We start from the raw sequence: 23,164 nt of genomic DNA on the forward strand, positions 1-23,164 counted from the left end.
GTGGTTAGAAGACGTTTAATTGCCTTTACGTGAGTTGGCTGAGACATTGAAGTCCGAGAGTCCTACTTAGGAAAGGTGTTGTGCTGCAGAGGAGCAGCCCAGACAGAGATCGGGAGCCGGACGCTGGTCCTTGGCCTTCACCTCCCTGCCTAGCTCTGCTGTCCCCATTCCTTACTTTATGTTCCTCCGTATTACTTACAGTCATTTGCCATGGGATGCATTGTGTCTGTTTATTTGTTAATTGCCTTTCTTCCCAGTAGAATGTAACCTCCACGAGGAGGGGAGTTTTTTGTGCGTGTTGCGGCCTCTGGCACCAGGGACAGCACGTGGTGTGTGGTGAGTGCTCAGTAACTGTTGAATATTGTGCACACCTGGCTCTCTTTCCACGTGGGCTGTATGTCTTAGAGAAGTTGTTTATTTTTCTCAGCTTTGTTCTCTGTTTGGGGAGTTGGACAGGGTGGTCTCAGATGTCTTTCATAGAAAAGTCAATGGTAAGATCGATGACTGTTACTCTCACAAAACCCTGAACATGGCTCTGGGTCAGGCCCTATGCTAGGTGCTGTGGGAATACAGTGAGAATAAGAACAGACCACTGTTCTCCATAGTGTAGTGGGCTATGGAAGATATGCAGTCACATAACCCTCTGTGGAGGCATAGAATGGAATAGTTGTTGAAACTGAGATAAGCACTAGGCCAGCGGCTCCTAAAAGAAGAGGTGGCTTATTCTGGTTAGGGAATGCTGGGAGGCAGTGGCATTTGAGTTAGGCCCTGAAAGGTAGAAGGAGTTCTGTAGGTGGGGCAAGGAGGCTGGGTCACAGCGATACCCTGAGGCCCCGGGGGGAGGGAGTGGGTATGTTCTTGACAAAGGGGCAGCATTAAGAGATCATGGGTGCTTTGAGGGAAGGACTGCATGAAAGGTGAGGGAGCCACAAAGCCAGCTGGAACTGGGGCTTCCTGAAACCAGTCTGAGTCCTCCCTCCTAGCTTTTGTCTAGGAAGCCCCAACTCTGCATGTTGCAGATAGTCCTGTAGCTAATTTAGGGCTCCTGAGGGTACAGTCTGTCTTGGTTCTATCACGGGTGCCCCGACTTGGTAGTTAATAAGGGCAGTGGTGAAAATGGAGCAGCTGTGTGGAATGCCTGTGTGTTTTGGGACTTTGGTCCTGCTGTGCAGACCCAGGCTGAAGCTCACTCAGTTGCTCACCAGCCAGGCTTTCTTTGTGCCTCTAGGCCACGTGTGTCCCTTGACTGAACAACCCCTGGACGTCCCTGGGCACGTGCACTTCTGAAGAGAGCGTGTGACCAAGTGAAAAGTGAAGCCGAGGTCGGATGGGCCTGTGTGTCCTCTGCAGAATGATGACAGAGGCACTGACTCTGGTGCCAGGCTGTTGGGTGCCTCCTAAGCCTGAAGTTCAGCCCCTCTGTGTGCGTCAGTTTTCTCATCTGTCATTTGAGGATCATCGTGCCTACTCCTTGTGTTTCTGTCAATGGGCTAACCCATGGGGGAGAGTTCAGAGTGAAATGAGTGTCCTCATTCTTATTTTCATTGCATCTTTGCCACTTACTGGTTTTGTGGTCTTGGGCAAGTCATTTGGCCTCTGTGATCTATTTCTCTGTCTGTAAAATGGGCTTCACAGCAATCATTCCGAGTTAATTAAATGATATCACTTAATGACAGTGCCTCCAAGGTTACCATAGAATCACTTAATAAACAAATTCTCAGTCCCTCACCCTTGTGCTCACTCTTACTGCAGGCTTTCTCTCCTCCTTTTAGCTGGGTAGCCCATGTTTAGAGATTTTATTCCTGTATTAATTTGAATTCTCAACCTTTTATAATGTGTTATTGCTCACAATATGACTTTGGAAACTTCAGAAATTTTTCTAAAACTAACAGACTATCCAGTCAAGTGGGCTGTTTTCCCTGCAGCATGTGCCAGCCTCTCTATTGGCCCCCCATCCTCAGCTTCTCTGCTACCCTGACCCTGTTTACCTAGTTAACTCCCACTCACTTCAGAACTAATGACTCCTGAGCCCAGATCAGAGTCTCCTGTGTGACGTCTCCGAGAACCACACTCCTCACTTTGGGAGCGCTTAACTCACAGAATGTACACGTCTTGGAGGACCGCTCAGTTAAATCCATCTCCTCCTTCAGAGACAGCGGGGTTTGTCTTTGTTCACCTCTGTATCCTAGAATGATGTCCAGCACAAAGTAGGTATTCCACAAGTATTTGTTGCCCAAATGAACAAATGAATCTAACCGTCTCTCTGCATGCCAGCCTACCTACCTACCCTTGCTTACTGAACCTAACCATCTGTTGGTTATTCAACATCTCTAAATCTCATCTGTGGTATGGGAATAATAGCATCTCCTCTTCAGGGTTGTTGTTGCAAGGATACTTTTTGCATGAAGTACATGGCACACGTGGTAAATGTTAGCCACTATTACTCCAATTCTCCCAAAATGAACAGTCAGCCTTTTCAAAGATTTCCATGGTTCCACCCACAGTCTACCAATTTGTCAGATCGTCTCCGCCAACTCCCACCTACCAATGTCTTAGGGTCAGTATATTTAATGATAATCAAAGAAGAGGAAGAGCATCGAAGGCTCTGACATAGAATTTTGGATTTTTTTTTTAACTATTCAAGCATAGAAGCTGGCATGTAATACAAATTAATTAAAGGTAGGAAGAAAGAAGAGTATAGAAGGGAGTAATGGAGAAGAGAGCTGAAGAAAGGTGAGTTGGAGAAGAGAGAAAGATTTAGCCTGAGACTTCCAAGACCTCCTCCTTAACCCTGGTTTCTCTTTTAAGACACATGGTCTTACACAAGTCTCTTCTCTTCCAGGGATCCAGCTTCTCCATCCACAAAGTGAAGGGCTAGACCTCTCATACATTTCCTGCTCTGAAAATATGCAGTATATTTTTTCCCTACACCTTCAACCCTGGCTTAGGCCTTGAATGCATCTTAGGCTTGTGTAATCATAGTGGTTTCCTTCTTTTCTTCTTCCCTGTTGACTTACTACCTCTGTGACTTTGGATGAATACCCTATTCCCTGTCAGTAGTTTGGGGATGGTGGCAGTGCCTCTCTCAGAAGGTTGCTAGAGGGATGAACAGGATGCTCCATGAGAATGCCTAGAAGAGTGCTTGACACAAAGTAGGTACCACAGAAGTGTTAGCTGTGAATATTTTTACTTCTGCCTGCTTCCAGTCCTTTGCCAGAGATGTTAAATGTTAACCTCCTCCCAGCAAAGTTCTTCCATCAGGCCCCACCCTTGCTCAAAAGTCTGCAGCCCCTTGGTTAAGTGAGCAGTAGTCCTCATGGTGGACGTGCCAGATGAATTACCAGGGTGTGGGAAGAAAGTACGGTAACTTCTTTTAAATGTTTTTTATCCCATTTTTTTACATTTTCTCTATTTTTTCTTTATGTTTTATGCTGTATATTTTCAATAAGGGCACACACATTTATAATTGTGTATAATACAAGCACATATTTTAATAAACAGATGAAAGCACAAAATTGGTATAATGCTAAACAATGTTTTCCTGCTAGTGGAGAGCAAGTTGAAGCCTCCTGCCCTGGAAGAAGCGCTCCAACCGTAGTGAGCCTTACCTGGCAGACCTGATTCCTCTCTCGGTCTCTGCCCTTGTGACTCTTGTTCACTCTCCTTCCTGCCTTTGTGCCTTCTGATTTCCATGTCATTGCTCATCCCCTCTCCCTGCTCCTGCAGGATCCTCCCTCATTTTCTCATTTTTTTTTAAAAGATTTTATTTATTTATTCAAAAGTCAGAGAGTTACACAGAGAGAAGAGAGGCAGAGAGAGAGAGGTCTTCCATCTGCTGGTTCACTCCCCAATTGGCTGCAATGGCCGGAGCTGCACCGATCTGAAGCCAGGAGCCAGGAGCTTCCTCCAGGTCTCCCATGTGGGTGCAGGGGCCCAAGGACTTGGGCCATCCTCCAGTGCCTTCCCAGGCCACAGCAGAGAGCTGGATTGGAAGAGGAGTAGCTGGGACTAGAACTGGCGCCCATATGGGATGTCGGCCCTCCAGGCCAGGGCGTCAACTTGCTGTGCCACTGCGCCGGCCCCTCATTTTCTCATTTTTGTATCCAGAAGTTCACCTTAACTGCCACTTGTTCCATAAAGACTGCCAGGGCAGTTTTAGCCTGACGTTCTTCCTCCAAGCTCCTTAGATGTTCTTTGTTAGCCGTGCTCTTTGGCCCCTCTTGTTTTCTGTGCTGCATCGAGACCTTTTGCAACGTGTACTCCTTGGATCTGCAGTTACTCTGTGTTAATTCTTTCATGGATGTGCTTTAAATTATATTTCACATGCTGACTTTATTTTGAATTATTTTGTCATTTCTCTCATTTATCATTTATCTTGAGACACATACCCGTATAGTCTTTTTGGATGACATTAATATATCTTTTTTTTTTTTATCACAGTCATATATAATTCTTCACTCTAAGGAAAAGATTGATTTCTTAAATTTGGGATCTGAATGCCCTCAGATATGACAGCATGCTTCAGCTTGAGGCATTTATCTGCAGTGCATTAATGAACTTTTTTTGAGTGTGGATTTGTTATTTTCTTTTTCTTCAGGTGACATAAAATTCTAATCCATTTTTTGGTCTTTTTCTGTAATCCATGTACTTAATGCCTTTATTTCAGCTTGTATAGTCCTGAGTTCTGCATAGCCTCCTGGGAAGGAGGTTGTTCTGGCAAGGAAAGCTGAATGGTACACAGAGCATATCCACTTAATCTGAGCTTTTCTCGTACTCAAACATTGTACAAGTGGCCGTCTCCCCAGCTAAGTTTCATCAGTTTGCAATAGCAGCTGTGCAATCACTAGAGAGATATTTGGACTTGGAGTCAGAAACCAGGTTTAAATCTTGATTCCACCAGTTGCTGGTTGTTTGAATTTAATAAAGTCATTTAACCTCATCTGTAAAATAAGCTTAATCATGTATATGTCATCGAGTTATTATTAAGATTAATTGAGATAGAGTTTATGAGTGTGCTGGGTACCTGAGAGGTTGTCAATAAATGTTGGTTTCAAAGAGGAAGTGAGAGGGTCTCCTTGTCCTCTGTGAAGCTTCTGCAGGGTGTGTTTTGAGGAGAAACAGCCAGCCAGGTTCAGAGAGTGTATCAAACTTAGGCCTGAGCCTGAGACTGAATATCCAGTTGGCCTGGTTTCTGGACTTGTCTCTCCTCGAACGTCTGTGGCCTCCCTGGGGAGTATGAGGATTAATTAGTTAATCTTTGTAAAGTGCTTTGAAGGTGAAGAGTGCTACGTAAGGGGAATGGTTGAATTGCTTTTGGAGATATAATAATAGTGGCAGCACCATCCACTGGCAGTCTTGCTTGTCTTAGACATCAGTAATCAATAACAAAGTTCTAAGCTGTTCTCCTTGACGTGAAAGACAGGATTCTTTGTGTGATTTGTGATAACACAGCCTTTCTGTAGTCTTACAGATATTAACTTCCTACTTCTTCCCAGCAGAGGAAATGCTAGGGTCATTTTAGAAAAAATCAGTCTCATCTTCTTGTTTCCTGGGAGTCTCCTGCTAAGGCAGTTTGGCTGTCAGTCCTAGGCAGCTCAGACAGAGGGACAGTTTGCGAGTGTTGGATGCTTTGTAGGTCCTGGGCACATGGGCTTTTAAAAATCTAGTCCCAAGGAAGTGAAGGAAGAGTGTTGTGATCATGCAGTGACGTGGACCAGTGTCGTAACCTGTGCAATGGTAGCATGGGCTAGTAGAAAAAAAAATACCTTAGTCATGTGACCTTGGACAGGTCACTTCTCCCAGCCTTAATTTTCTCACCTGTTAAATGGAGATATAGGCCGGCACCACGGCTCACTTGGCTAATCCTCCGCCTGCGGTGCTGGCACCCCGGGTTCTAGACCCGGTTGGGGCACTGGATTCTGTCCCGGTTGCTCCTCTTCCAGTCTAGCTCTCTGCTGTGGCCCGGGAAGGCAGTGGAGGATGGCCCAAGTGCATGGGCCCTGCACCCGCATGGGAGACCAGGAGAAGCACCTGGCTCCTGGCTTCAGACGGGCGCAGTGCACCGGCTGTAGCGGCCATTTGGGGGGTGAACCAATGGAACGGAAAGGAAGACCTTTCTCTCTGTCTCTCTCTATCACTGTCTAACTCTGCCTGTCCAAAAACAAACAAACAAACAAACAAAAATGGAGACATAGTAGTTGATCACTGCTGTACTAAATATGGCTTGCAGGAAGGTGGCTTTTACCCTTTCTGCAGAGTGTTGGGGAGTCCAGAAAGCTTTCACAGAACTTGTGGTCCATGTGCTGGACTCTAAGGGTTGCGCCACAGTTTACCAGGTAAGAAGGCCATCCACAGCAAAGAAACAGCATCCACTGAATGATGAAACAGCGCCTTGCAGTGGACCCGCTCCCAGTTGTAATATACCAGGTGCCCTGTGGGCTGCACTGGCTTTGTTCCCCTTCGAGGAAGCTCAGAAGTCAGATTGCTGTGAACTGCTTTAAATATACCTTAGTGTCTGTAAGCAGGCTGATCCTGAGGACAGCATTCTTGCAGAGCCCTGATTCTCTGTGATATTCTGACATTTCCTCCATGAGTCTATGGATGCTTTCTAGCTGACACTATAAACCATATGTTGAATGTGGGGCCAGATGAAGCTTTGATACCAAACATAGAGTATGTAGTAGATTTGTCTAGAATTTAATATGCATACTTGGTGTTTTGTCTCTTAAGCAAAATTTTTCTTTGTTAAAATAAACATGTATAAAGAATTTATACAGCGCACATGGTTATGCATATTTATTGAAGAGAATCTGTTAATAATCTATGCCTCATCGGATTTTGCATTTCTGTTGAAATAACAAATGTAGCACTTGGTACAACTGAATGAATTTGGTGAATTTTATCTGGTAGAAGAAAGGCCATTTATTCTTTTCCAGACTTCATTTTTCTTCTAGCATCTTCAGCACTGGCTAGCTTCCTGTGAGGGGGCTAGGGGACTGAATACTTTTCTGGCTCCAGAAGATTTTGTCTTTTTTCCACCCCTTCTTACATTCCCTTTCTTCCAGCACACGTGGGCATTTGCCTTGGGGCTGTTAGAATTGCTCCTTTGGGTAACAGCCTAGACTCTGAAAGACATGTAGGAGAAAACACGCAAAATTGGCTAATAATTGAGCTCAGAGTAAGACCTTAAGTGTTTATGGCATGGGGAATATCTAGGGGGCAAAAAGGGGCTCTGGATTGAGTCAGGCAAAGGAGTCTGAGAAAAAATATTTGGGCAAAGCACAAGGAGAATGTGAGGAGGGGACAGGGTAGGTAGGCCATAAAGCATGGCTGAAGTTTTATTTGTGGTCATACCCATGTTTACGTCTATTTAAAATGCAAGAGCGTGGGCTTTTGGATTGACCTCTGTTTGGATCTAGCTCTAGTACTCACCACTTGTTTGATTTTGGAGCAAGTTATTTAACTTCTCTGAACTTCAGTTCCCACATCTGTGAACATGAGAGTTCTCATGCTTTATTTACAGGAAGATGGGGAGGCGCCTAGTGCAGAGTGGTTGGTGCTAAAATAAATGTTCCCACTTTCTCTTATAATTCATTGCCTACCAATGAGAACACAACTGTGGAATGTAAACCTAATTCAAATAATGTTTGTTTTTAGAAACTGGTAAGGTGTTTACCTGGGGCCGAGCAGACTATGGTCAACTAGGGAGGAAGTTGGAATCTTACGATTGCTGGAAACCAGAAAATCAGGATCCATCCCTGCCCTGCTCCAGACCATGGAACGGCATACCTTCGTCTCTGCATTGTTTAATGGGAGCGACTGAGGTAGGACTTTGCACAGAGGCGATGGCTCTCTTTTCCTCGTCTTTCAGTGAAGCACTGCTGTGTGCTGGGCATTGTCTTTGGTTACAAGTGACAATCTGAAGGAGCTCATGGTTTAACATGGTAGAAAGGTCAGTTCTCCAGATAACTACACCATAAGGCAGATGGTATGAAACTCGTTAAAGAGAGGTTCAAAGTACGGTACTCTGGGTCTACTCTGAAGAATGAGATATGACCTTGGGGTGCAGGGATTGGCTTAGGCTTTGAGAATGACGTGGCTTTGAGCTGTGTCTTGATGGGTCAGACTGGTCAAGCAGTTACAAGGGTGAAGAGGATCTTTCAGTGGGTGCAACGGCTTGAACAGAATCATGAGGGTAGGAATGGGGAGATGTTTTGAGGACCACTGGCAGTTGAGTTTGGAGCTTGGAGTATCCGCAGGGGTAATTATGAGGTAATATCAGAAATGCGTGTGGGACACTGATTGAGGAGGCCTTTTACACTGAGCTAAATGTTTTGCACTTCTGTTTATATTTCCCAGTGTAGAAAACTTTGTAGTTCAGTTGCTTATTCAAGCCCCTTTGGCTCTCTGAAATGTCTTCAATTTCTACATTTAAGGCGAGAGCCTTAATTTCTCCAGGGTATACGCTTCTGTTGCTAAATTTTGTTTTACTACTGTCCTTAGAAAGGAAAAGACTAGGTTTTTGAGAACAATAAGGATGGCCACACAGGAAATGTTCCTCTGAACCCACGTTGACTTAATGAAGGAATTCAGTCTTCATTCAGAGTCTGCCCCCACCCCCCAAAAATTAATAAACCAGTGAGACTTCTGTAATTAGCATCAGACTAATTACAACCCTGTCCATACCTAGAGGGCTCCCCTTCCCCTGGGGCAGGCCTGGCCTCCTCCTTCCGGGTATGTAGGACGGGGTTCAATTTCTGTTTCACATCTCAGCCCTGGTCCTCCTGGGTCCTTTCTTAGTGCTGAGTTGGGACTGTTATTTTTTGTTTTTGCTCTTGTTTTTTCCTCTCTTTGTCTCTTTAATTGAAAAGGTACGAAACAAGGGCTGGTGCTGTGGCCTAGCAGGATAAGCTGTGGCCTGAAGTACTGGCATCCCATATGGATGCCAGTTTGAGTCCTGGCTGCTCCACTTCTGATCCAGCTCCCTGCTAATGGCCTAGGAAATCAGCAGAAGATGGTCCAAGTGCTTGGGTCTCTGCACCCACGTGGGCAACCCAGAAGAAGCTCCTGGCTTCTGGCTTTGGCTTGGCACAGCCCTTGCTGTTGTGGCCATTTGGAGAGTGAGAGAGAGTCTTCCATCCAATGGTTCACTCTCCAATTGGCCACAATGGCCGGAGCTGTGCCAGTCCAAAGCCAGGAGCCAGGAGCTTCTTCTGGGTCTCCCACGTGGGTTCAGGGGACAAAGGACTTGGGCCATCTTCTACTGCTTTCCCAGGCCATAGCAGAGAGCTGGATTGGAAGTAGAGCATCCGGACTAGAACCGGCGCCCATATGGGATGCCAGCACTTTAGGCCAGGGTGATAACCTGCTGAGCCACAGCGCCGGCCCCAGCATTCATAATCTTATCACCCTAACATAACCACGTTATTTTTTGCATATACACATGTACAATTACAAAATTATAGTGATAGCATTTATGATGTTTTATATTCAGTCTTCATTTATTGTATCACAGATTCTTATTTCTTGGTAGTCTTTAAAATGATCACTTAAAATGACTATGTTGAGTTACATGATGAGAAAGTTCTAGGATTTTCAAACTGTTCTTTGAATGTTGGACCATCGTTTTCTCTTTTGTTTTCTTTGTCGGTCACAATTGTGACCCCTGCTGTAAGCCCCTCATGAGCTGTTTCCTTACCACGTGTTCTTTTGGATGACATTAGAAGGGCAGAGGCTATGAGCATCTTTATGACTTTTGCTCTGTTTCTTTAGATTCTCTCAGAGGAAGTTGACTCTACCAGCAGTGAATGAACCAATGTAGTATTTAAAAGAGTATTGTCTGCTTAGCGAGTTAAGCTTTTGACAGCCTGATACATAACGCTTTATATGCTTTAGCTTTTTATTGTCTTTCTTGGGTCATTTTAGACTTTGTGGCTGGTTGGCATAGTAGAGGAGGCACAGAAACTTTAAATAGAGTCACTGATTCTGTTGGCAAGATGAGAGCAATAATGATATTGGTGAGGATAACGTGCAAAGTGCGGGGCATCCTGTGGACACCCAGGAACTGCTGCTTCCTCTCTTCTTCCCCTTTGGGGCCTTTTAATGTCCTGTGATGTCCACAATTTGCAGCTTGGTGACAAACATGTCCAGTGCAAACATGTGGCCCAAGAGCCTGACTTAGGGGAGCAAAGGGAGGAGTGGACTTGAATCTTAAGCCCCTTGGCAGCTTCATGGCAGGGCTGCCTCCCTTCTCCGCTGAGTCTCTGGGTATTTGGTCTTTCTACAGATTTAGATTCCGTGCTGTTACCCACTGGTCATCTGGGTGTGGGAGTTCTCTCTACCTGTTGATGTCCAAATCTGGCCTGTCAGGCATCTATGAGGGTGCTTTACAAAGTTTGTGGAAAATGAAATTAAAGACACATTCATTCTAGTACAAAAATTTTTTGAAAAATTTGTACCAAATGAATATCAGGGGGTCCTCAAAAAGTTCATGGAAAATGTGTTTTATGTAAAAACTATGCATGGATTTCAAACTGGGTTTGAGGCTTGAATTAAAGTACTTGAAAAGGCTCACATACTTTCTCTGTGTATGAGGTAAAATTGAAACTCATTTTTAAAAAGATTTATTTATTTGAAAGTTAGAATTACAGAGAGAGGGAGAGGCCGAGAGAGAGATCTTCCATTTGTTGGTTCACTTCTCAAGTGGCTGCAACAGCCAGGGCTGGGCCAGGTCAAAACTAGGAGCCAGGAGTATCATCTGGGTCTCTCATGTGGGTGGCAGGAGCCCAAGCACTTGGACCATCTTCTATTGCTTTCCTAGGCACATTAGCAGGGAGCTGGATTGGAAGTGGAGTATCCAGGACACAAACTGGCACCCACATGGGATGCTGGTGTTGCAGACAATGGCTTAACCCACTGTGCTACAACACTAGTCTGAGGTTTAATTTTCCATGTCCTTTTTCATATATACACTTTCCTAGATGAGAAAAATTTTTAAAAAGATTTATTTTATTTATTTGAAAGGCAGAGTTACAGAGAGAGAGGGAGGGAGAGGGATAGGGAGAGGGAGAGAAGTTGCATTCCTTGGTTCACTCCCCAAATGACTGCAACGTCCAGGGATGGGCCAGGCCAAAGCCAGGGCCAGGTGCTTCATCCAGATCCCCCACATAGGTGCAGGGGCCCAAGGACTTGGGCATCTTCCACTGCTTTCCCAGAAGCATTAGCAGGGAGTGGGATGGGAAGTGGAACAGCTGGGACACAAAGCAGCACCCATATGGGAATTGGCATTGCAGGAGGTGGTTTAACCCCTCTGCCACAATGCCGGCCCTAGATGAAAATTTTTGAAGGCTGGAGTCAGGGTCTGTCAATCCCTGAGAACAGCCATGTTTGTCTTCTGAGCCATGTGTCACCTCTGTTCTGATAGATACTTTTTCAAGATTTTAAACCTGGAAGGTATCGTTTTAGTGTTCTTATGGTAGTGAAGACATGTATTATCAGCTTCCTTTAGATGCTAGGCCACCCTGGTCACTCCTGAAGATTCTAGGGATAGCACAGTGTTCAGGATTAATCCCTTCCTGCGTGTGTCAGGACAGGGTGTGTGTAAACAACTTTGCTCCATGACAGGAAACGTGTACCACAGCAGCTTTTTCTCTTTCTAAGCCCAGGTGAGGCTGCTACTTGCACATTTCCTGTTGAATGTTTATTCTAACGTCCACCAAAGGTGAAAGCCTGCATTTTGCAGTTGGGCAGTAGTGCTTGTGTTCATTTCGTGGGTATACTTGGGGGTCCTCAAGATTCTGAAACAGCAGGGATTGGCACCAGGGATGTTAATAGAACCATCAGGAGACCTGTTTGATTTAAGGTAGATAGCCTTTGAAAGGACAAGAAAGAACTAGAATGGGAGTTAGAAGAGCTGGCCTCTAGCTTGGGTTCTGCCATTACAAAGTGAGTTTGGTTATCTCCCCCCACCCCCCCTTCCTCCTGGGTTCTTAGTTGCCCTGTATGTGGATTGGGGATGTTAGTCCAGATGATTCCTAATTTTTTTTTTTTTTTTTTTTTTTTTTTACATTTAAGGGTCTCTGCCATCTCTAATTCTTATTTCATAGACATAATCACTACTTAAATTTTCAAGGGCCTCCTGCTTTTGGAGCTCCTCAGTTTCATAGCCAAGCTTACTAATCCTAGCTGCTAACTCAACTTTGTCAGCCCTGGGAATGTTAACTAGTCTAGAAGGTCCAGGCTTCAGTAACACTTCAACCTTGCTTTGGCTCTTTGGCTCTATTCTCTGCTCATATTTCTTGTCCTCAAACTCTCCTTTTCCAGTTAGTTTTGGGACTTGGTACAGTGTCCCTGCTCCGTAGTCCCTGAACTTCAGAAGCTGCCCTGACTCACTCTTCAATTCTCTGGTCTCTTTGGAACTTGCAGTCTGGTGGTCACCCTCATTCCTGTGGCTGTGTCCTCATTGTTAGGGACAGACCTGGGGGATACTGCCTTCTTGGATTCATTGCCCTCCACCCGCTCCACTGGCTCTGTGAGTTTGCTGTCCTACCTTTTCTGCTTTCCTGGGTCTCTCTGATGTTTACCTCCTTCTTGATTTTGAGCTCAACCCCATAAACATTGGTTGACACTTGCCATGTGCCAGTGTTGGCTGCATAGAGGTGGTAGGTAGGTAGGTAGCTACAGAGATTAAAAAAGTATGTGAACTTCCAGGTATGTAAGTGAAAAATGTTATCAGAGTTAGGTGCAAAAGGCCAAGTGGGCAGTGGAGATGAAATGATTAATTCCGAAAACACTAACAAAAAGAAATGGTATTTGGACTAGGTTCTTCATAGTGAGGAGTTCAGCAAAGATAGAAAGACATTCCTGCGGCTGGTGCTGTGACGTAGCTGGTAAGGCCGCCACCTGCAGTGCTGGCATCCCATATGGGTACCAGTTCAGGTCCCAGCTGCTACGCTTCCAGTCCAGCTCTCTGCTGTGGCCTGGGAAGAGCTGTAGAAAATGGACCAAGTCCTTGGGCCCCTGCACCCACATTGGGGACCTGGAGGAAGCTCCTGGCTCCTGGCTTCGGATTGGTGCAGCTCTGTCCATTGCAGCCATCTGGGGAGTGAACCAGCAGATAGAAGTCCTCTCTCTCTCTCTCCCTCTCTGTAATTATGCCTTTCAAGTAAATAAAAAAAAATTTTTTTTTTAAAAGGAAGACATTCCTGGCAGAAGGATCAGCATGAACTGAAACTGTGCATATGGATCTGCTTTTGACTGCTGGGGCAATCACGATGCCTACCCATTCCATTGGGGAGCCTAGTTTTGCAGTCTGGCTGCCTGTCCAGTCTGTGGCCCTCACCTCATTTGTTAGTGAAGCTAAGTAACTTTCGTGTACATTATCTTACTTGGTCCCAGTGAGATGCCGTGAAATAGGCCAAGATAGCGATAATTAGTCTTGTTTTTATAACTGAGGAAACTGAGGCCCAAAACTAGGAATTAAGAGAGGATCCGAGTCAAAGAGCTGGATCTGCTTTGTTTCTGACGGCCTGTTATGGGCTCAGTCTGCAGCCACAGCCTGAGTCATGTTCATGGTTTAAAATCTGCTCATGTTTGGTTGAGGAGCACTCAGTTCAAGCCAGGGAGCCCACTATACATGTGAGCACGTGTGCACACAAACAGCCATTGGGGCAGGACCAGGAAATGTGGAAATAAACAAGAGTTGTGCCAGAGACTGGGTAATTGTGAAGCTCGAACATCATTGGACTTCATTTTGCTGCAGGACTAAAACTGCTGGAGGATCAACCTGTGCAGAGGGTCCAAGTGAAATCTGTCAGAATGAGTAGGAAAGAATCTATTTTTAGTTTGCAGAGTCACTCACTCGGTTGTGTTAGCTGAGATTTGAGCCAGTCCCCTATGCTTCCCACTGTGGTATTTCTGAAGGAGAAATACCTCTTGAATGCTGTGTAAAACCCATTAATGGACCTGGAAGTTTCCAGGGCGTCTTTGTCCTACAACTCCCTCAGAAGGCTGCCTTTCCTGAATGACCTTCCTCCTTTCCTATATTTAATGCATTTCTAATTTTAAGTTTGTGTCAAGACTGTGGGACTTTGGTGCCCTAAATAACACAGAAATCTACCACCAGCAGTCAGCTGAGTCTGGAGGGCTCTGACGGAACTGAACACAACCTGAAAAAGCATTCCCAAGTGGCTCTGTGGTAAGTCACCCACAACACTGGTGCTTTTCCTAGAGAAGTGGGAGATTTCTGACACCATGTGCTCCAGGCAGCCCAAACCTTGCAAGTGTAGCTGAGGCCAGTGTTTTAGGGCCCAAATGGGACAGCAGTGTTTAAAATGAGTAGCAATGATTGCTGGTCTTTCACTGGAGATTAGAAGATCTAGCACATCTGTGCTGTAGCTGCTGACGTAGTGAGGGAAGAAATAACACAGAACAAATCTGAAGGCAGTGGACTGGATTTGTCCATGTGAACACTCGGAAGAAAGAGCCAGAAAGGGCTGTTATGTTTGAGAGAGATGGTAAAAGGTATGCTGTATCTGCTGTTTTCTTCTTTGTTTATATTTGTCATCTTGCTCTTCCTTGTTCCAAGAGAACAAAGGTCTGTGTATCTTTTTTTTTTTTTAAAGATTGGTTTATTTATTTTGAAAAGCAGGGTTACAGAGAGAAAGGGAGAGACAGACAGACAGACAGACAGACACACACACACACACACACACAGATCTTCCATTCACTGGTTCACTTCCCAAATGCTTCATCTGGGTCTCCCACTTGAGTGGCAGGGGCCCAAGCATTTGGACCATCTTTCACTGCTCTCCCAGGTGCATCAGCAGGGAGCTGGATCAGAAGTGGAGCAGCTGGGACACAAACTGGTGCCCATATGGGATTCTGGGATCACAGGCGGTAGCTTAACCTGCTGTATATCTTGTTCAAAGCCATGTTCTCAGTGTCTCGGGTTGTCCCCAGTACCCCATAGGTGCTTAGGCTGGAGTTGAGGGGGCGGTGATCCTGTTGATCCTGCCCCTTTCTATATCTGTGAGTACCTTTTACCTCTTGTATGTCTAGTCTCTGCGGTTTTGTTGGATTCTGAAGGGCTTGTGGTGGTGGTGGGGTTGAGGTAGGAGGTGGTGACTGAATAGGCTTCCTGAATTGGAAGCCTTAACATTAAATTAGTTCTCAAGGGAGCTGAAGTAAAGTAACTGGGGAATCTTGGCCAGAACTTGCATTTAAGAGGAAAGTAGGGATGAGGAGTCAGCTGGAGATGGAGTATTGACAAGGAAGAGAAATGTGACGTGTGTCACAGAAGTGTCATAGAGGCTAAGGACATTTCGGCAAGAGGTTGGGGCTGGAGAGGAGCCCATTGGATTTGGTGTTGGGGAGGCTGTGGTGCCACTTCTGAGAGCAGCTTCAGTGGCAAGGTGGGAGCTAAAGTAGGGGCACAGCAAGTGAATGGGTGCAGCAAATGCAGGCTGCAGGGGTGAGTGGCGCTTGCTATGGATGCGGCCGTCAGAGGAGGGCGAGAATAAACTCAGTGCCTTGAAAAGGGAGCTTGGCTAGAGTTAGCTTTGTAAGCACTGAGAAGTCAGAGTGTGTCAGAAGGCTGAGAAGGAAAAGATTAGAGCACATGAGAGGGGGAGAAAGCTGGTGAGCAGAGTTGCAAGAGGGAGGGGGAGTGGTTGCAGCAAGGCCCCTGAGGAGGTGGGAGAAATGAATGTACTTCAGATGTGCTGGGAAAATAGAGCTCAAAGACAATTTTGATCTAAAAATTTTTGAAATTCATGCTTTTTTTCATAATACATAATTTCCATGACCTTTTTGAAGATCCCTCATGCACATGGGTCTCAAAATTGTTGCACCAAAATAAACTTATCTTTTAATCCCATCTTTCCATGAGCTTTTGAAGTTCCCTTGTAGAAGCGAGATCACAGTGTAGGGGTTAGTTATGACAAGAAAGAAGGACACTTTTTCTTTCTTACAACACAGGAGTACAGAAAAAGGGATACGTGAAGATAGACGTTTGGAGATAGAAAAGAGGGTGCTTTCATTCCACTGTGTGCATCCTTTGTCATCGGGTTCTATATTATATTATTTATTCCACAAATGTCTACTGTGAGCCACTGTAATCCATGTCAGTGCAAGGCATCAAGAATTCACAGGTTAAATACAAAGTTTTGCCCACTACTGCATTAGAATATTTATTAGTGAGTAGTAGTTAATTAATATGTCCATCTCTAAATCAGACTTTGAGTTCTTTGAGGGCAAGCACTGTCTTATTTATCTTTGTCTGATTAGGGCCAGGCTTGGTACAAAATAATCAGTAGAAGTGTGCTGAAAAAAAAAAAAAAAGTGTGTGAGCTCAAGTTCAGTGGCTTAAATCCTCCTGGTTAGATTGAAAGCCACTGATCTGCTGGAGCCGTGAGGTTAGGCTAGGGAGGCCAGAAGAGAGCGACTAGTTTGTTTTACTCTCCTGTGAGGGCAGTCAGCACCATCTGGTGACTGATGGGACATGGCTCTGATGACTGGGAGGTAAGAGCAGCTGTTCCTGGCCTCATTCCCGAGGGAAGGAAACTGAAGTTCAGTGAGAAAGCTGTCTCTACCTTGTAGTTACACAGTGCCTGGCAGAACTCAGACTTGAACCTGGCCTCTGCTTCCTCTCAACTTGAATCTCACCAACAGCTTCCTCTCAATGCAGTTCTGATCAGGATGCGGCCCTGGCCTCTGGCTCTGGCTGTGATTGTGGCAGCTGGGGCTAGTGGAGACTTGGCATCCCTCTCTGGGATTTAGGTCAGTGTCTTCTGAGGAAAAGCAGCAAGCAAAGGAAGCGTGAGGTAACAGGAAGTTAACTCATGATTATGGTAAACCATAGTACCAGGTGGAGCTGGAGGTCTGATGGAAACAGTCCTGAATGTGGAATGAGACCTGCGTTGGAAGTTATACTGTGTGCCAATAATCAGTATGACCTTGGGTCACTCAAAAACGTGTCCAGTCTTAGTTTTCTTATTAATGATGTGGCTGTAAAGTATCTGTTTTACCTTGCCCACAGGTTATTGAAAGATGCAAATAAGATAAAGCAGGACTTCTGTGAAGTGCTGTATGGAAGGGCTATTGTTGGGTTCATGTCATATGAGCCACTTTATGCTTCAGATCCAGGTTTAGTTATGACTACGGGTCAGAACTATTCTTTTTTGTCTGAGTCACTTGAGATCTTAGGAGCTACAGAGAGCTGTCCTGGATCTGCTTAAAATCAGAGCCAGCGAAAATAGTGGCGCCCAGGTACTTGGTAATCGCAGCCAGTCTTCCTGCAGTACCAGAGTGTGAATTCCTGCTGAGGCGGCTGTCAGCATCCACGGCAAGGATGTTTCTGACTTGCTTTCTGTCAACAACAGAGGACATTCATCAGCCCTGATTTAAAGTCCCCGGTGACCTGATGTGTCGCCACCACGCTCTGCAGGAGTACAACTGCCCTGGGCTTCACCCAGGGTCCCCCTGAAACTGACCAGCTGTCTTTTGTTACATTTGACCTTGAAAGCTGGGCTGTCCCAGGGTGAAAGTAAATCATGCAGAGGTTTAGAGTGAAAACAGGAGGCAATGAGGGTTTGAAGGTGGCTGCAGTGATCTTATGAGAGAAGTGCCAGGTCTGTGAAGCCTGAGAGAGCTTTGCCTGAATTGGTTGTCCAGGGGACTAAGACTGCCTCCATGCCCACTGTGATTCCTTTGGCTTGGCCCTCCATTTCCTATTGCCTGATTACAGTGACAACCTGTAGTTGTTTCACCTCTTGTTCTAATCTGGCCTCACCCCAGTAGACCCAGCCAGTTGCCAAAGTAATGCACTAAAGTATAAATCTGATCATGCTATGCTCTTTATGTTTTTTTTTTTTTTTAAATTTTTTAGAAAATACAGAAAAATTTATTCCCACAATAAATACTTACTGGACATCAACTATAAGGATAGAAATTAGACAACCTTTTAGGAAACTGTCTAGAATAAGACCAGGCCTCTGCTCTCAAGGAGTGGGAGAAACATGACCTATGATCTTTACAGCCAGTATGCAAAGAGCATACGCTCCAGGATTGTTGTTGGCCTTGTTCACCACTGCCTCCTCATTGTCTTTCGTGCCCAGCACACAACAGGTGTGCAACAAATTTAGTTTTTTTTTTTTAAAGATTTATTTATTTATTTGAAAGTCAGAGTTACACAGAGAGAGGAGAGGCAGAGAGAGAGAGGTCTTTCATTCGATGGTTCACTCCCCAGATGGCCGCAACGGCTGGAGCTGTGCTGATCCAAAGCCAGGAGCCAGGAGCTTCTTCTGGGTCTCCCACGTGGGTTCAGGGGCCCAAGGACTTGGGCCATCTTCCACTGCTTTCCCAGGCCATAGCAGAGAGCTGGACAGGAAGTGGAGCAGCTGGGTCTTGAACTGGCACCCATATGGGATGCCAGCCCTTCAGGCCAGGGTGTTAACCCACTGTGCCACAGCGCTGGCCCCTATTTTTTTTTTTTAAGATTTATTTATTTGAAAGGCAGAGCTAGAGAGAGAGAGGGAGAAAAAGAGAGAGAGAAAAAGAGAGAGAGAGGGAGGAAGAGGGAGAGAGAGAGAGGGAGAGAGGGAGGGACGAAGGGAGGGAGGGAGGGAGGGAGAGAGGGAGATGTCTTTCATCCACTGGTTCACTCCTCAAATGGCTACAATGGCCAGAGCTGGGTCCATCTGAAGCTGGGAGCCAGTGGCTTCCTCTGGCTCTCTCAAGTAGATGCGGGGGCCCAAGCACTTGGGCCATTTTCTGCTGCTTTCCTGGGTACATGAGCAGGGAGCTAGATCAGAAGTAGAGCAGCCAGGACTCGAACCAGTGCCCATATGGGATACTGGTACCTCAGGCAGTGGCCACACCCACTGTACTACAGTACTGGTCCTACCTTTAGTTTTTAAAGGCATCCTATCCTGGATTTAGTCCCACATCTCTGCCTTATCATAAGAAGCTCCTTTTGATCCAGCTCTTGTCAAAATATCCAGTATCACCTTCTACCAATCTCTCTCTATTCTGCAATTCATCCATGCTGAACCAGTGCAAGGATCATGTTATTTGAAACGATGCATCTTTGCACATGCTGATTCATCTCTTCGCCCTTGGCTGCTTGGAAAATGCCTACCCACTCACCAACAGATAACTAGGATGATGTTTATTCATCCTGTTATTTCTGCTATCCAGCCGGACAGTCATGCCTCTTCTTTTCTACTCTGTTGGGTTTTTCTTTGCTTGATGTCCTTATCCACATTTCATGGCTCTGTTGAGCTGCTGTCCCTAAGCTCTTTTTTACCCTCCCTTTAGCTCCCTTGTTTTTTATACTGTTGAAAGTTCAGGTCTGGAATTTCTTGGGCTTTTGGCATCCTGGCTGTGAGTTAGGTTGAACCCTGGGCTCTCTTTTCCTTTCTCTCTGCTGGTTTCATTTGTATAAAAATCCTGCCCTGAGCAGGGTCTGGATTTTGCAGATCCCACTGCTGGGGAGTTGGAGTGTCTGTCTTGGATATTTGGCCACTGGGACCTTGTTCTGATTAGCTGATTCCCAAGTCTAATGCCATCTGCTTGATTCAGAGTTGCTGCTTAGAGCTTCCTGCTTGGAGGTTTTCTGATCAATGGGACCTTTTTGTTGTTGGCACTGGCCTGACTTGAGCCTCTGTTTGCCAGGCATTTTTAGGTACTTTAAGTTGGATGGCTGCCTTGAAGAGCCAGCTCTGTAGTCACCCTTCTTTCCAAGCATTATTCCCATCTGGTTGTAGTCTCTTCTTTGCCTGAAATGTACTGAGTCATTGGGGCCTTGCCTAGTAAGTGTCCCTTGAGGGAGATAAAGAGAAAACATTGCTCTTGTCACTTCCAGGGAAGCAAAACCAGGTTATTCCCTTGGGGTACAGGCTTCCGTACTCTAAGATCTGGGTCTTGGAGAGAGCGACCACTGAACTATAACTAGAAGGGAGAATCTACCCTTTATATAGTTACATAATTCCTGTGTGTGATGCTGGGATTCTTTTTTTTAAAGATTTTTAAAATTTTATTTATTTGAAAGAGTTACAGAGAGAGGTAGAGACAGAGAGAGAGGTCCTCCATCTGCTGATACACTCCCCAGATAGCTGCAAAGGCCGGAGCTGCGCCGATCTGAAACCAGGAGCTAGGAGCTTTTTCTGGGTCTCCCATGTGGGTTCTGGGGCCCAAGAACTAGGGCTATCCTCTACCACCATCCCAGGCCATAACAGAGAGCTGGATGGGAAGAGGAGCAACCGGGACTAGAACCAACACCCATATGGGATGCCGGCGCTTCAGGCCAGGACTTCAACCCGATGCGCCACAGCGCTGGCCCCAATGCAGGGATTCTTTGTATGGGGCCACTGCTGGTGGTAGTAGTCACCTCCTGCATCTGTAGATTGCTGTTGGGAAGAGAGTTCTTTTTTTAAATCTAAGATTGGGAGTGACTGGCCATGGGTAAAAAAAAAAAAAAATGGAAGGAATCAGAGATATCTTAGGAAAAAGAGCAGTTACTACCACAATCACTTGTGAAACCTCTGGACTCAGAAGAAAGCAAAGCAGGAGGCAGCAGTGCCAGAGGGCCCCTTGTGATTCTCACAGGCATCCTCTCCTGTGTCCTCAGGGAACCCCGCTGCCTGGGGAAGGGAGCTCATGGGTACTGAACAATGTGTGCTTCAGTCACTCTTGAGTACCTTCCCTGTGATTTTTCCTTCCCTTGTGGTTTCTTTCTTTCTTTATTCTTTTTTTTTTTTTTTTTTTTTTTTTTAAGATTTATTTATTTGAAAGTCAGAGTTAGAGAGACAGAGAACTCTTCCATCTGCTGCTTCTCTCCCCAAATGGCCGCCACAGCGAGGCTGGAACAGGCCAAAGCCAGGAACAGGAGCTTTTTCCAGGTCTCCTCTGCTGCTTTCCCAGGCACATTAGCAGAGTGCTGGATCAGAAATAGAGCAGCTGACTCTTGAACTGATGCCCACATGGGATGCCAGCCCTGCAAACAGTGGCTTAACCTGCTAAGCCACCGTGCCAACCCTGTGGTTTTCTTATGAATAACGTGGAGCATTCCCTTCATTTGAAGGTACAGTATGCATGAGGGCGCAAAAAACAGGGGCAAAGCTGGAAAGAGTTAAGAGGTTCTATACTGTGGCTTCATCCTTGGGCAAGTTGTTTTACTTCTCTGAGCTTCAGATTTTGCACTTGTCAAATATAGAAGTACTGTAAAAATTTGTGGAAAATGTACAATTATCTCTTAATTCCACTTTGCCATGAACTTTTTGAAGTAGCCTTGTAGATACAATCCTTATTAGGTTTCTCTCTCCAAGTTGTCAAAATGGTGTCATGAATATGAAAGCATTTTACAAACTAGGAGACAATAAACAAATGTATATGTGTAAGTAGATTTCTTCTGTGAGTTTTTTTTAAAACTTACCATTTTAGCCATTTTATTTTATTTTTAAATAGATTTTATTTTTTGAGAGGTAGAGTTACAGTGAGACAGAGAGACAAAGAGAAAGGTCTTCCATCCACTGGTTCACTCCCCAAATGGGTGCAACAGCTGGAACTGGACCGTTCTGAAGCCAGGAGCCAGGAGCGTCTTCCAGGTCTCCCACGTGGGTGCAGGGGCCCAAGCACTTGGACCATCTTCCTTCCACTGCTTTCCCATGCCATAACAGAGAGCTGGATTGGAAGAGGAACAGCTGGGACTAGAACTGGCACCCATACCCATATGGGATGCTGGCACCATAGGCGGAGGATTAACCTATTGTGCCACAGCACTAGCCTCTCTTCTGTGGGTTTTCAGGAAACTTTCATTTCCTGTAGCTTTTTGGAAATCATTGTCATTTATCATAGATCTGGAGTTCTTTATCCAGTGGTACTTGTTGAATATTCAAGGTACATTCATTACATAAGGAACTTGGGCTTGGAACATGACAGGGAAGACACAGAGTCTTAAGGCATTCTAAATGAGGTGTTATTGGACTTGTGAACAGAGAGATATAGAGGCAGTGTCAGGCAAAAGCATTGTTGGCCAGGTCTCTTATGTCTTTGGGAGAGTTTCTTAGAGGACAGGAGTGAAAGCTGTGTGAGTTTTGTAGCTGAGAAGATAAAACGTTTAGGCTCTAGAAGGTTCTATGGGAATGGGATAATTCTGAGGCAATAAGCCTGGGATTGGGATTGGCAGGCTTGGGTTTGAGCAGTGAGGTTAGGTTAGAAAGACTTGGTTGGGGCCGGTGCCGCGGCTCAATAGGCTAGTCCTCAGCCTGCGGCGACGGCACACCGGATTCTAGTCCCAGTTGGGGTGCCGGATTCTGTCCTGGTTGCTCCTCTTCCAGTCCAGCTCTCTGCTGTGGCCCGGGAAGGCAGTGGAGCATGGCCCAAATCCTTGGTCCCTGCACCCACATAGAAGACCAGGAGAAGCACCTGGTTCCTGGCTTCGGATCAGCATGGTGTGCCGGCCCCAGCAGCCATTGGGGGGTGAAAAGGAAGACCTTTCTCTCTCTCTCTCTCTCTCACTGTCCACTCTGCCTGTAAAAAAAAAAAAAAAGACTTGATTGGGAACCATAGAATTTTTTAGAAATAATAATTATGGTTCCTATTTGTTCAGCATTGACTGTGTACCATGCATTGTGCTAAGGGCTTTATAAACATTGCTTTTGATTCTGAACACCATTCCTATGAAGCAGGATACTATTTTATCCCTGCTTTGTAGAGGAGGGAACAAAGACTTGGGGAAGTAACTTGTCTAAGGACAAAGTTAAGAAATAGCAAAGCTAACACAGTGGCCACGTGGTGGACTAGACGACATGCAAGTGACTTGATGGTTGTTTTCCAGGATGGAGGACAAAGAGGTGACTGGGAAATATTTCTCACCCAAGCCCTGCCCCCTAGAAATCAGGATGATGCCAAAAAGAGAAAGAGCTTGTGCTAGTTCATTCTTCCTGTCATTGGTGCCTGGCACGGACTGGAGAGGTAAGCAGAGCCACCCGAGAGGCCTGCCTTCTGCAGAAACTGTCACGTCAGAGCTGGGATGGAAAAGAGTACCTCTGAAGACTGGAGAAAAGATATTTTAGTTCCTCATTGTTCTTTCTCGGGCTTCTGTTTCCATTCGCAGTGGCAGCAAGGTTGAGTTTTGGAGTATCCCAACCCCAGCTCCTTCCCCTGC

The 23,164-nt window shown here is 45.6% G+C and overlaps 1 protein-coding gene across 50 annotated transcripts in view; it reads left to right on the forward strand.

Annotated features, from left to right (window-relative positions):
- The window catches only part of SERGEF (secretion regulating guanine nucleotide exchange factor), a 247,749-nt gene that overhangs the window by 50,348 nt on the left and 174,237 nt on the right, over nt 1-23,164 (forward strand). For 36 of the 50 annotated variants that reach the window (XR_016230742.1, XR_016230745.1, XR_016230743.1 and 33 more), the window contains one exon: nt 7,657-7,823. The exons of the other annotated variants lie outside the window; for them this stretch is intronic. Coding sequence is in view for 25 of the 36 variants with exons in the window: in XM_008275115.5 (XP_008273337.4) it covers nt 7,657-7,823 (167 nt within the window). In the remaining 11 variants the exon portion in view is untranslated. The remainder of the gene's footprint in view (nt 1-7,656; nt 7,824-23,164) is intronic. 50 annotated transcript variants of the gene reach the window in all.

Source organism: Oryctolagus cuniculus, chromosome 1, assembly GCF_051225735.1.
Source record: "Oryctolagus cuniculus isolate XC-2025 breed Fujian yellow rabbit chromosome 1, ASM5122573v1, whole genome shotgun sequence".
NCBI lineage: Eukaryota > Metazoa > Chordata > Mammalia > Lagomorpha > Leporidae > Oryctolagus > Oryctolagus cuniculus.